This window comes from Pleurodeles waltl, chromosome 2_1, assembly GCF_031143425.1.
Source record: "Pleurodeles waltl isolate 20211129_DDA chromosome 2_1, aPleWal1.hap1.20221129, whole genome shotgun sequence".
NCBI classification, from domain to species: Eukaryota; Metazoa; Chordata; class Amphibia; order Caudata; family Salamandridae; genus Pleurodeles; species Pleurodeles waltl.
Window position 1 is genome coordinate 182,299,723 of NC_090438.1, and position 13,976 is coordinate 182,313,698.

The window sequence follows — 13,976 nt, forward strand, 5'->3', positions numbered from 1 at the left end:
ATTCGGAATTTCCAGTATCATTTCAATGACTCTCGGAAACCACACCCGAGGTCTCCAAAAAGGAGTCGCCAAAACCAACTGACATTTCTACCTCTGTACCTGAACCAAAACGCTCTGTATCCTCTCCCTTTTGACCAGTTCAGATTAAATGCATCTATTGCTAGCGCTTCTGGATCCAGTCTCCAACTGACATACCTTTTCAACTGATAAGTTAAGTCTTGATGCAAGCAGACCTAACTCCAGAGGACCTAAGAGTGTCTGAATTCTCTGGAATAGCTTGACTCTCAACTTCCAATTGCTGAAATCCCTCACGTTCCATGAATACCAATCTGCTTTTACAATCAGATCTCCTGTAAAATACTCTGCTTTCAAGTCTATCTTGTGTTCCAAACAGAATTCCCATATTTCTTGAGCTAACTCTGTTAACTTCTTGAACTGCCTCCTCCCAGTTTGTGTATATAAGTAACAGCTGTCACATTGTCCATTTACATGAACACAGAACTCCCCATCGGACTCTTTCTGAAACAACGAAGGGCAAACAAACCTGCCTGCATCTCCAAAAAGCTTTATATGTTCTGTCTTCTCTGCACACTTCCACAATCCTCCTGTCGCCTGATCTGGGCAAACAGCACCCCAAACTAAGTTGCTGGCATCTGTCTTTATTACAAAATCTGGATGTATAACGAAAATAGCCCAACCATTCCAGGCTTCCAAATTCTCCTTCCACCAAATTAGTTTTTCCTGTGCTTCCTGTGTATGTGTATGTGTATGTGTATGTATATATATATATATAACTCTATATTAATGAGTTTATAATATAGAACAACAAAAAGACAAGAACAGACATATCTGTGCGAGACACCACAATATCTGTTGATCCCCTGAACAGAGGGAGATGGTATATGCAGACAGGGATATGGAGCAAATCTAATCATTGCAATAGTAGATAACCCCCATCTTCCCTACCCAAGGACCTCCCATGTAACCAGTTCGTTCATATACAACGGTTACCAGCGTTACACCATCACCACAGTTGGTTGTCACCTTTTATGAACAGCATAACATTTAATTGGTCAATCATCATCAGTGCTCCAGTCAGAGCTGGACTCCTCTACCCCTGTGAAGCGTTCTAATCGTGTATCCCAAGTCGTAATATCCGTCAGTGCCCCCTCCTCCCTACGTGTCATCCTCATGTACTGCTCTTCAGCAACACCCCATTCCAGTACATCACGGACCCAGTTAGGAATGGATGGTTTGCGTGTACTCATCCAGCCTATAGCCACCCTACGCTTAGCCAGTACCAGAGCAAGCTGTGCAAATCAATACAGGACGTGCCTTCCCCGTGGTTTCCGCTGTAAACCTAAGAGACAAGTCAAAGGCGTCGCTGCGAGCCCTAAACTGGGTGACCCTGTTTATCTTTCCAACCACCACCCCCCAAAATCGCTACACCTCCCTACAGGACCAAGCCAAGTGGAGAAAGGAGGCACCTATCTCCCTACATCTAGGACACCCGGTCTCTCTTGTCGGGTCAGTCTTGTTAAGACGAGCAGGCGTAAGATTGACACGATGAACACAATTAAAATGGACCGCTTAAATCTGTTGTTACAAGAAACAGTGCGCACCAGTGACAGTGCCATATCCCAGTCCACATCCTCTAGGGGATCTTCTGGATCTCGGTCCCAGACCCTGCACGCTATACACTTTACCCCTGTATGATTTCCCCCCCCTTAGCGCTTTATAGAGCAGGAGCAACCCATTGAACCCCTTTGATGTCGGGGGGCACCGGAAATCCAGACCAGACTTCTCGAGCCACACTCTCCATCTTGGCATACTGCAAGGACTGACCAGCACTCAATCCAAACTTATTTTGCGCCTCCTGAATGAAGTTAAACTCCCCATTGGGGTATAAGTCACCCACCAAAAGGCAGCCTCCCACTCTCCGAGCATCCATTGACATTAGAATGTCCATATTCCTAAGGGGGGTAGACTCCAAATCTTCAGTTCCCTATCAAATGGGGCGCTTCGAAGCACTTTCTTAACAGCTTGCTCCCAGATCCCTGCAGTAGTTTTGACCAGATAGAGGACAGCAGTCTCTAACTGACCGCCCATCATCAGGACATTCACCAACGCCTCTCCTCCCAAAATGCCCGTGAACAGTCGCTTCTCCCAATTATCCAACTGAGTCATCCACTTAGCAGCATGTTATTAAATATGCAGCACATTTAATAGAGTCTAACATTAGGGATTGCCAAGCCTCCGTCTTCCATGTCCCTTTGCAGCGTGGATAACGCCACCCTGCTACAACGCCCAGACCACTGAAATCAACAAACTGTCCAGGCGTTCTGCCAACAGAAACCAAGAATTCTGCACAAGATAAAGACACCGCGGCAAGAACATCATCTTAACATGTGCCAAACGACGTAAGTTCTAAGTCGTACTACGATCAGGAATAAAACGACATTGATCCTCATGTACCAATCCCCGAATCACTCCATGGAGCCGAGTAGCCAAAATCTTACACATACTCTTGACATCACTATTGAGCATAGTGAGCGGGCGATAGGAGGATGGGTCATCAGAATCCCCACCAGGCTTAAGCATTAAACAAACAACGCCCTGACCCATGGTCTCTGGGTGAATACCCCATTCCCGGGCTTCCTCAAACAATGCCAACAACCTCTCTCTCAGATAAAGGGAAAATTATACAATTCATTCCGGAAACCATCCCCACCAGGCGATTAAGATTTCGACAACGCCTCCACCACCGCACCCACTTCCTCAATTGTTATCTCAGCCTCTAGACTTTCCATACTGTCCAGATCCAACCACGGAACTCTCATCCGCCGCAGAAACACTCCTAAGCCAACATCCAGGGCTGACGCACCAGCACTGGACACGGCCTGGAAATGCTTCACTAAGACCCGAAGGATATACCTGCGGTTAGTAACCTGCACACCTTCAGTGTTTTTAATGCGTAGAATGGGAGGAAATTCAACTTCTCGCCTGAGGCCCCATAACAGTAATTTACCAGACTTGTCACCCTCCCTGTGGAGGCGCTGTCTATACGATCTAAGTGTGACCTTATCTAGCGTGTCCCAGCAGCTACTGACCTTCTTATACAGTTGGAGCTGCTCTTGCTCAACCTCTCTGGTTATCGGCGTCTGGTGCTGCAACACCTCCAGCGCATTCTCCCAGTCAGTAAGTTCCTGTTCCATTTATTGCGCACCCCGCAGGCAGTGCCTATACAAACTCCCCTTAGTATAGCCTTCATGGCTTCCCACTCAGTTCCCCTAGAGTTGGTCGTACCCCAGTTCAAGTCCAAATAATGCTTAAGGGCCACTGCCATTTTCTCATGACAACCAGCATCCATCAAAAAAGACGTAGGCATACGCCAACTGCGGGTCACTTAGGAATCCGATCCCCACAGCACTTGCATCAACACCAGTGCATGAGCAGAAAAAAACCTCCCCAAATGCTTGATATCCATCACCTGTGAACAAGTCAGTCCACCCAGAAGGAAACTGTCCAGTCGACTATATGTGTTATGCATCTTAGAATGACCGCTGTATTCAGGATGCAGTTCCATCCAGCCATCCTAGAGCCCTGACTTGTGCATAACCTACGTGAGGGATCTCGTCATTAATGGTTTAGTGTCCAATGTAAATGGATAACGATCCTTCTCACCATCCAATATACAACTGTAATCTCCAGCCCTTATTGGAGGAGCAACAACTCCCTCCCTCAGCTCTTCAGGTATATTATCATAAAAGGAATGATTGTCTATGTTATATCTCCCCTCCACACTGTAGATGTGTAAAAAGGACCCCAGGTGCAATCCATATCATCTCTCCCCTTGCATAAGAGGAGAAGGACGAAGAGAACAGCTGACCCCCGCCACTTCTTAGAAAATTTTTGCGATTCCTTCTCTGTCCTGTGCGTTTCCTGGAGACACGCTATATGAACCTTATGTCACCTCCGGAAGGAGTGCACTCTGTAGCGTGCAGTATCTTCTCATATATATTAAAGACCTGTAAATGTCAATACAGAGACTGAAACATTATTCAGAAATTCAATAACCAGACTGGTTTTAGGCTAAGCTAACAAAATTAGTTATCTTCTCCTTACAGGAAGGAGAATAGTCTCTACTGATGCTAAAGTTACATTCTGAACAGCATAATATTTTGTAGGTAATATTAACAGAACTGGGAAGTGTTCCTCCCGGAAAATTTGGAAACTGCAATGTGTGGTTTGACATCTGATTAAGTCATAGAATGTGTAATTTCTGAATAATGTTTCAGTCTCCGTATTGACATTTACAGTTATCTAATATACATGAGAATGGCATAGGAAGAAACCGCAGGTTTGTCCTCTTCTCCCCAGGGCTATTCAACATCTGATAATACATGGTCTCCTTATCCTTCCTGATAAAGATTGAGGGCCTTATTAAGAGTTTTGCGGGCGGTGGAGGCCACCCGCCAAACTCTTTGAGTCGGGAATCCACCACTCCGGTTTTCTGCCTGCTGGCCCTATTATGAGTTTCCCACTGGGCCAGCGGGTGGAAACTGTGTTTCCACCCGCTGGCCCAGTGGGAATATTGGCCACAACATTGATGCCGGCTCGTAATCGAGCCACTGCAATGTTGCGGTGCGTCGGGTTCGAGCACACCCATCGCGTTTTTTACTGCCTGTAATTCAGGCTTTGATAAGCACAACAGGGCTGACAATGGGTGCCCCTGCACTGCCCTTGGCAAGTGCACGGGCCCCCATCGGGCGCCTAGCACCCCGTCTCCACCGGAGAGGAGACTCGTAATCCCCAGCGCTGCCCTGTTGAATTAAGATCAGCGGCAGCCTGCCGGTGCCGGCGGTCCTACCGTGGTGGCTCCCCCACGGTCATAATATGGCAGTTCAACTGCCACTTTGGCAGCGGTTCAACCGCCACCACGAGTGTGTAATAAGGGCCTTAGTATCTACTGCAAAGAGCAGTGGACTGAGAAGTCATTACTTTCTCTTATGTCCTTGCACCTTACTTAACTTTAATTCATTGAAAACCATTTATTCATAATTTTTTTGGAATAGTATAGTAATCACATCCATGCTTTGAGTTTGGCAAAATCCCATTTGCACCAGCACTGCAAAGAGAAACTATCACATAACTTTCTCTGCATCACAGTACATCATAATAACTATTTAGAGTTTGCTGCAACATATTTGCCTTTGCTGTCACTTTACTATGCCCTTCAGTTGAATATTGGTGCCCTATGTTGCATAAGCCCTCACTGGTCTGCATGGATTTGTTTCACTACTTGGCTAGGATGGTGGAAATGTGTCTGTACATGAAGTATTAATTGGAGAGTCTCTTTAAATGCAGGTGTAATTAAGAGCTAGTAGTTTAATTTCAGTAATTTTTACGACTCAGCATTGAGGCCTTGAGTTTCCCCCATGATTCCAACCGTGCCAGCAATTTGCTTGCCATATACCTACAGTCTTAAAGCTTCCCTGTTATCATTCCGCTCTGAAATGGCTGAAATGGCTGTTAGCAGCTAGTATTGTTACCAAGGACTCTGGCAGTATCAGAATCACTATCTACCAAGCGTAGCATTTTCAGCCTGTGCATTCCTGTACAGTCCTCATTTCCACCTACTCTAGCTTTGAAACTTAAAAATGCCATTGCTATCTCTCTGAGTTGTCTTTTGTGCCTTCCATGACCCTCTTATTATATTATCCCCATGGAGGATGTTCAGGGCATTCAACTGCCTTTATTTCCAAGTTCCATATATACATTACCCAGTGGTGCTTGCCACTGGGTAGTTCTAGTTAGGATTGTGTAACCATAGGAAATGCCTTTTTTGTGTTGCTAATAACTTTGCCAACATTTGACAATTCTCCAAGAAACTTAAAAAAAAAAAAAAGTGTTACTTTTTGAGTAGTTTGCACATGTTAGGGGTGTTTTATCAAGCGGGGGCAAGAAAAGGGGGTGGTCCGAAAACGTGTTTTTCACCCCCATTAAAATTTTCATAGGAACTTTAAACACAGCTACAGCCCAAACTATTGAATATATTTACACCAAATTTGACAGCAAGCTAGATCTTGACCCAGAAAGAGTGCTTTTTGTTGTAAATCCGTTCAGTAGTTTTGGAGGAATTAATGTTTAAAAATAAACAACATTCTGAGCATCTGAGGAACCACAGTGATGCTCAGTGCAACACCCCTGAGGAATTGCTCCGGATCTGCAGATCCACTGGAAAGCTGCTGGGGTGTTGCACTGAGCATTGTAAGGGAACCACTGAACCCTCCCCTCCCCCAAATTAATTTGTCTTTTAAATGTGACCCCGGGCGGAGGGTTTCTCTGGGACCCCCTTTGTTACCCTCCTACCCCCCCACCTACCCCCAACAAGGCCCACTGTGTCATGGCACCCCTACCTAGCCCCCTTAAATCTTATTTTGACCAAGTCCCAGAGTCTTAAGCTTTACCTTTAGGTTGCGGCAAGCAACCCGTGGTTGTGCTTGCAGATCTGTTTGGATCCTCGAAACCAAACCCCAACATGCAGACTTTACTTGCCACATTAAATGGGGAAAAAAAGAGCGAGCACGCTGCTTCATTTCACTCGTAGTGAAACCTATCAGCAAAAGTGTAATTATCTACGTAACTGCCAAAAGTGTAATTAACTATGTAACAGGGTCGATGTCATGGAAAGCGCTCGACTTCTGCCAAGAGAGATTCCTCTACGAAAAAAGATAAAAAGTATTCCACAAACCGGACGGAAAACAGCAAGCCTTGCATGTTTTCAGTACTTGGTCGCTGTGCTCGAGGAGGGCTAACCACCGGTAAAGGCATGACGCATGCATGCCTTCCACTAATGAAAGCAAGCAGATTTTAACAGGCAAGCCCACAAACCAATGAAAGACACTGACGTGACATGGACGGGGCTCCAAGCCCTTTTCTAACTACTAAAGCGTCTTGCAAGATAAACGCATGCCCAAGCGACACAAACTCGACCCTAAAAAGTACGCTTTCTGGACTAAGATCTAGCTTTCTGCCAAATTTGTTATTTTTGTCATATTCAATTTTCCCATGAAAATTGGCATAGGGGAAAACACATTTTTGACCCCCTTTTTCTTGATCCTGCTCCCCGGATCACTCTGAAGCTTTCCTGGAAGAGCTTAAGGTGAACAAGACTGCATCGCGCCCCCCCCCCCCCCCCCCCCCCCCCACAATAAACAAAAAAAATAGTTTTGTGAAGGTTTGAGGAACGGTGCCAAAGTTAAGCAAAGCAAGAAAATCAATGTCCTATGATAGCATTATCCTAGCTATAGCTACCTAGTGGTGATATGAAAAAGTGGTTCAGATGTGGGAAAAGAATCTGGGCAGCCTTGCATGAGAGAAAAAAAAAAAACCTCTGATTTTTAAATCTCCAGGCGCTCAAAAGTTCCTTGAATCCTGTCCAAGAGTAGGTCTATTATGATGTCCAACTCCCCTCTTGATGTCGAAAGTCTTGTTGAAAAGTCTTGATGAGGCCCATATGATCTGACACTGGATCGCCATCAGATGAATGTCAACCTGTGTTTGTGTGTGTGTGTGTGTGTGTGTGTATTTATATAATATTTCGTGAAACCTTGTCAAGCGGCGTAAAAGTTATTAGCAACTCAAATAGACTATAACTCGTATAGTTTCTTCAGATAAGTATAACCGCTGAATTTCTTCGGTTTTGTGTGGGTAAAAGTGAACAAAGTGGAACGTCCCTGTAACTTTAGGTTTTTTCAATGAATTTCTATGTTTACATAAATAACGTACGTTAATGTGGCCAACGCCCCACATGCTCCCAAACCTACACTGCCAACAGCCTTTGGCCATGCATGACAGTGGTATGGTGTGTGAGTGGGTGATTATTATTTTTTTATTTCCTTCTTCCATTGGGCTTTCGATCCGCAGGTACTCACAGGGGGGAGATCCGCAGTTAATCGCGGGGGATCTACGGTACCTGCTAGCTGCTAGCTGCAGAGGATCCCCTGTCCCTAGATATCTATATTTTATTTCCTTAAATTACTCCGAAACTACTGAATGGATTTACACCAAATAACAAAATAAATCTTCTATACCACAGTCTACCTTTCTGGGAGTAGTCGGGCTACGTGTGGGGGTGGTTGGATTAACATATAGTAATAAAAATTACTTTACGTTAACCATAGAAATTCACTGAAAAAAACAAAAGGTTACAGGGACATTAGAGTTAGGTTCTGAATTTACTTGTACAGAACCATAGAAATTCAGCAGTTATAGTTAGTTATTTCAGGTAACTATAACTCGCGCCTTTGTCATGCACAGCTTATTATATCATTGATGCCAGCCTCTATGGCATCTTTGAAATGACCACTGCAACATTTGCAATAAAATTGATAAGAAAACTGTGCATGGCGAGGGCGCGAGTTATTTACCGTAGGTCGCAAGTTATAGTTACTTGAAACAACTTTAGCTGTAAGTGCTGAATTTCTATGGTTTTGTACAAGTAAATTCAGAACCTAACTATCAAGTCCATGTAAACTTTATATTTTTTTTTCATTGAATATATATATTATATCAATGTTTGTATGTTACTTTTCATGACCACTATTTAGTTGGGTACTTCCAGGCATATTTATATTACTATTTTTTTATTTATTTTTTACCTCATGAGTCCATAATATGTATGTTTGAAGATGTAATGCACATATTCTGTCCTGCTAGTCGTAATGTTTCATCTTTTTGTTTTAGATCCAGAGTACAGAAAGTTTCTGGAAACCTATAGTGTGGATGATGAAAAATTAATTTCGACTCCCGAAACTTTGCTTGAGGAAATAGAGGCAAGAAACAAGGAATTAATAGGTATGAAATATCGGTAGGTGTTTAAAAGTACGTCTTGGCCTACATTTTTGCTTTCACTAATGACCGAGCTGACCAAAATCTCTGGAATGCACTTCTTAGTTCAAAGAAGACATTTAATATTACTTCACCATGAGGTTCCTAAAAAGAGATAGGTAGGTCGAAAGCACACGTTTAAAAATAGTCACAGCAATGAAAGGAAAATATATCAGTATGATTCTCAACTGCAATGTACACAGCAAATATATGGGATTATATTATAGCATAATTGCAAATCAAAGAACAAAGTAAAAATTCATCACCGTAGGGCCTGTCAAGCTCTTCATCTTTCTCATGCCAGGAAGAAGATGACCCCGTTCAACTGCAAGAAAGAGATATCCACCCTCATGGGACAAGTGTCAGGCATTTGACGTTCAATTTCCTCACTACTGAGCAGGGCCACCTTTTTATACTTTTAAAAAACCGAAAGGGCTTCCTGGAGAAAACCCCTCCCATGAAAGAGAAATATTCAAACATGCTGGCTACTGTAGGTCAGAGTTGGAAGACAAACGTTGAAAACTAGACAGATTCTCAAAGCTCTCCTCCCAAGGCCGCACCGTTCCCTGCACTGTACTTTCTTATCATGTTGACTGACTAACTGTTCGGTGAGAGAAGATACAAAAAAAACAAGCTCAGTTTACCACGTGGAAAAACACAGCTCAACTGCAATGTCTAACACCATGATAAAGTCAATAGGCAGCTAAACTGAAGACAAAATGTAATCTGCAACTGGTGAACACTGAAGAACTTATATGCAAAGTGGTGCAACAGAAAGTCAGTGGTCAAAAACATCTATTTTCGTTACACCTACACCAGTCAATGAGAGGGTGTGCCAAGAAAATATTAATTTCTCTTTAAAAAAAAAAAAGAAAATGTTCTCTGGGAGTCTAATTTTAAGTTGCTTTTAAGGTAGTTAATTTTAAGCCCTGTAGTGTTATTGTAGGAGTTGTTTAGATAGCAGTTGCAGCAACAGAATATCTAAACAATGTCTTGTTTAGCCATGCCAGTACAACACTAACCTCTTATTTATTGTTGTTGAGTGGAATATTTCAATGAAAAGCTTACTGGCTTATAGTCCTAGTCCTGTGTTGTTGGAATCTTTATTGATAGTCTTACATTTTTGAATTATGTGCTGCATGTGTGGACCCCATGAAAATAAACACAAGGCATCAGTATCCAAATGTTGAACAATACCCTTTAGGAACATAGCAAAGGTGTATTTTCTTCCTCTGTGTAGTCTCTAGGAGTGGGGAAAAAGCAACCTTTTTCAAGTCTGCATCACATCATTTTAGTTGCAAAAAGATTTGAAAGTTTAAGACATAGAGGAAAAATTGCAGCTTGGTAGGCCTTATTTGAAATATGTGAAAAATATATCCTGTCTCTTTGAAATTCCCTAACCCATTATACACTATGCTGGCAGTTTCCTCACAAAGCAAGTTTTTTTTTTTTTTTAGCTTGTTTGAGTAGGATCTCCGAGGACATGTGAGGTTTCACTTCTGTCTTTTGACAGAATTTTCAATCATCTTTGCAGTTTTTTTCACTTTCACCCGTCATCTACAGATTAAAGTGTTTTTCCTGCATCTTGAAACATTTTTCAGTTAGAATGCCTTCTCTGTTTGATGTGATCATGTGGATGGAAGAAGGTGGTGTCAGACCTTCACAAGATCTATGTGTTATGCCTTCTAGCTTCCCATGCTGTGAGAGACTTATACTAGAAAATGTTAGAGGACATAAAAAGACCAGTGGGGCATAAGGTATAGGAAGCTGGCCTGGTGTGTGGTGAGCACCTACGGTGTTAACGCCTTATACCAGGTCTAGGTATCCCCTATTAGTGAAGCGTAGGCAGTTTCTAGGAAGCCAGGGCTCTCTAGAGGTAGCTGTGGATGAGCAGCCAAGACTTATCTAGGTGACGTGCAAAGCTTATGCAATACTACTGTAGTCACACAGCACTCATGCATTACAGAACCACACAGTGTTACAAAAATAAACGTACTTTATAATGGTAACACAAATACTAGAATAATAATAGGCAGTCCCCCACCCACCCCCAAGTGGAGGTAAATAAGCACACTAATTATATATACAATAGCAAGTGTAAAAAACATAAAACTAAGCAGCACTGGCAAAAGTATTAGAAAATATTGTAAGTCCTAGGGGAGGGCCAAGCCATATACCAAATAAGTGAAATGCGAGGTACAGTCCCCACCCAAGGATGTGAAATTGTTAGAGGGGAGCTGGAGGAACTAGGAACCCCAAGAGGTGAGCACCAGAGTGATCCCCAGCGACCAGGAGAGCAGAGGTAAATACCTTTTGTTTTTTTGTTCCAAAAAACTAACAGGAGGACTTAGGGAAAGGTTTGTGCAAGGACCAGACTGTAAGAACCCAAAGGTGGATTTTGGCAGAAGAGGACCTGCAAAGGAAGGGGACCAAGTCCAGTTCGTGATAATGTCCGGTTGCGGCAGGAGCCACTACCCACCCTTCTTTGGATGCAGCATCAGGTCGAGGGGGAACGAAGAAGACCAGCTGTGCAGCACAGGAGCTGAAGAGGAGTCCCTGAAGTGATGCAGATGGTGTCCTATGACGACTGTCGGTTTGCAGTGGGTCAGTGGTGCAGGAAGACCACCAATAAGCCTTGGCAAATGCAGAAGAAGAAAAAGAAGTGTCCCAAGGCTGAAGGGGACTCGACCCAAGGAGGGGAGTCCGAGGTGACCCTACGCAGTAGGAAGACTCACCAGAAGATGGCGCAGCCCCCACAGGCAACCCATTGGTAGCAGGCACAGCAAGTCGCAGTGAGGCCCACTCAGCACACCTGAAGAGGAGTCCCACGTCACTGGAGCAGCACAGAGGAGACTGCTTGGCAGGAAGAAGTGCTGGGGGCCGAGGCTATACGAAGCCTGATGATCCCTTGGAACACGAGCAAACAAGCCTTGGTAGCTTCAAGAGTCGCAATGCCCAGGGGTACTGTCCTACAAGGAGAGGCAAGGGCTTACTGTCTCCCAAGTTGGACAGCTGGCAGAGAGGACCAAGGGGTTCACTCCAGACCACCACCTGTGATGAAGGATCCACGCACTTCCAGAGGAGAGCTGATCCACGCAGCCGATCGTCGTTGCAGTTGGTGCCGGCAGATGCAGGGGAGTGGCTTCTTCACTCCAGGGGAGATTCCTTCTTACTTCTTGGTGCAGGCTGGAGTCTCGTCGACCTCAGAGGATGCACAGCCGGGGAAATGTTGCAGTTGCTGAAAGGAGCCGGAGAGGCAATGTTGCAAAGTGGAGTTGTCGCTGGAGTTGCAGATTGTCAGTTCCTGAAGAGTCCAGTGGCCAGACGATGAAGTAAAGGGTGCAAAGGGGTCCTAGTGGAATCTTGCACGTTGAATCTGAGGACCCACCCAAGAGGGAGATCCTAAATAGCCCAGGAAGGAGGATCTATCAGGAGGGGAGCTGTGACCTCACCTGCCTGACCTGGCCACTCAGATGCTCCCCGGGACCTCTGCCCATCCTGGATTCAAGATGGCAGAATCAAGTGACCAACTGGAGGAGCTCTGGGCATCACCTCTGGGGTGGTGATGGACAAGGGAGTGGTCACTCCCCGTTCCATTGTCCAGTTTTGTTCTAGAGCAGAAACCGGGGGTCCCTGAACTGGTGCAAACCAGTTTATGCAAGGAGGGCACCAAATGTGCCCTTCAAAGCATACCGGTGGCTTGCGGAGGCTACCCCTTCCAAGTCATGAAACACCAGTTTCCCAGGAGAGAGGGTGTTACCGCCCCCTCCCACAGGAAATCCGTTGTTCTGACTTCCTCTGCTTGAACTGGTCAAGCTGCAGGAGGCCAGAAACTTGTCTGAGGGGTGGCAGCAACGCGGGCTGCCTGGAAAACCCCAGAAGACTGGGAAGAGCAATACTGGGGCTCCTCTAAGGAGCCCCCAAAGTGCATGGAATAATACAACCAATGCTGGGAACAGTATTGGGGTATGATTTCGACATGTTTGATACCATTATGTAGCTGGACTCAGGTAGTGACCTATGTCCAGTACACGGGTAAAATGGCTTCTCCACACTTAAGAAGTCCAGTGCAATGGAACTTGAGTTCATAGGGGCACCTCTACTCATGCAGGGGTGCCCTCACACACTGGTACCTGCACCCGGCCCTCTGGGCTAGGAGGGCCTACCATAGGGGTGACTTATAGTGACCTGATGTGAAAAGGGTGCATGCACCTTTTCACGCAGGCTGCAATGGCAGGCCTGCAGACACATTTTGCATGGGCTCCCATGGGTGGCATACTTCATGCTGCAGCCCATGGGGGAAACCCCTGGTGCCCCAATGCCCTGGGTACTAAGTACCATGTACTAGGGACTTATATGGGGGCACCAATATGCGAATTGTGGGGTGTGCAAAGTCCTAAGCACCAATTTTAGAGGAAGAGAGCACAATCACTGGCGTCCTGGTTAGCAGGATCCCAGTGTAAATAGTCCAAGCATTCTGATAGCAGGCAAAAAGTGTGATTAACGAAAAAAAGGTGAGATCCCACTTTTAATTAAACTATTAAGCGTGTGATCGCTTGAGTTGAAAATGATTTTGTGCTCTGTCTTGATGCTTCCAAAACTTTATGTAAGTGCTCCAGATACGTTGGTCAAGTTTTTTTTTTTTTTTTTTTTAATTCAGTTTGTTATACAAGGATAACAACTTGCAGAATGGAAATTCAGCCAAATCGTGCTTTATTCCAATTTGTCACTTAAGGATAACAATATGCATGAAAGAGTACTCAGCCAACACGTGTTTCGCCCTCTAGGGTGAGTCCACCTAGGGCTTTCTCAAGGCTCCAATGAATAAAATAAGGTAAATTAGAATAGAAAGTAGTGAAAACCTATCTAAAGTGGCCACCTAAAAGAGTGAGAAGAGTAATTAATATGCCTAAGGAACCCGGAGATCAATCACCGTAAGGGGAATTATTTATTGTGCCTAGAAGGAGGATAACTTCTAGTTCGGAGTAGACCATTGTACCGTGAAAAGACTTTTGATCTCAGAAGAAAACGGAAAGATATTAATTATACAGTGGTACCGATCGTCTCGCATTCATTAGAAAGAG

The 13,976-nt window shown here is 44.6% G+C and overlaps 1 protein-coding gene across 2 annotated transcripts in view; it reads left to right on the forward strand.

Annotated features, from left to right (window-relative positions):
* Positions 1 to 13,976, forward strand: part of UPF3B (UPF3B regulator of nonsense mediated mRNA decay) — a 152,630-nt gene that overhangs the window by 40,026 nt on the left and 98,628 nt on the right. For both annotated transcript variants that reach the window (XM_069212208.1, XM_069212201.1), the window contains exon 5: positions 8,749 to 8,859. In XM_069212208.1, coding sequence (XP_069068309.1) covers positions 8,749 to 8,859 — 111 coding nt within the window. The remainder of the gene's footprint in view (positions 1 to 8,748; positions 8,860 to 13,976) is intronic.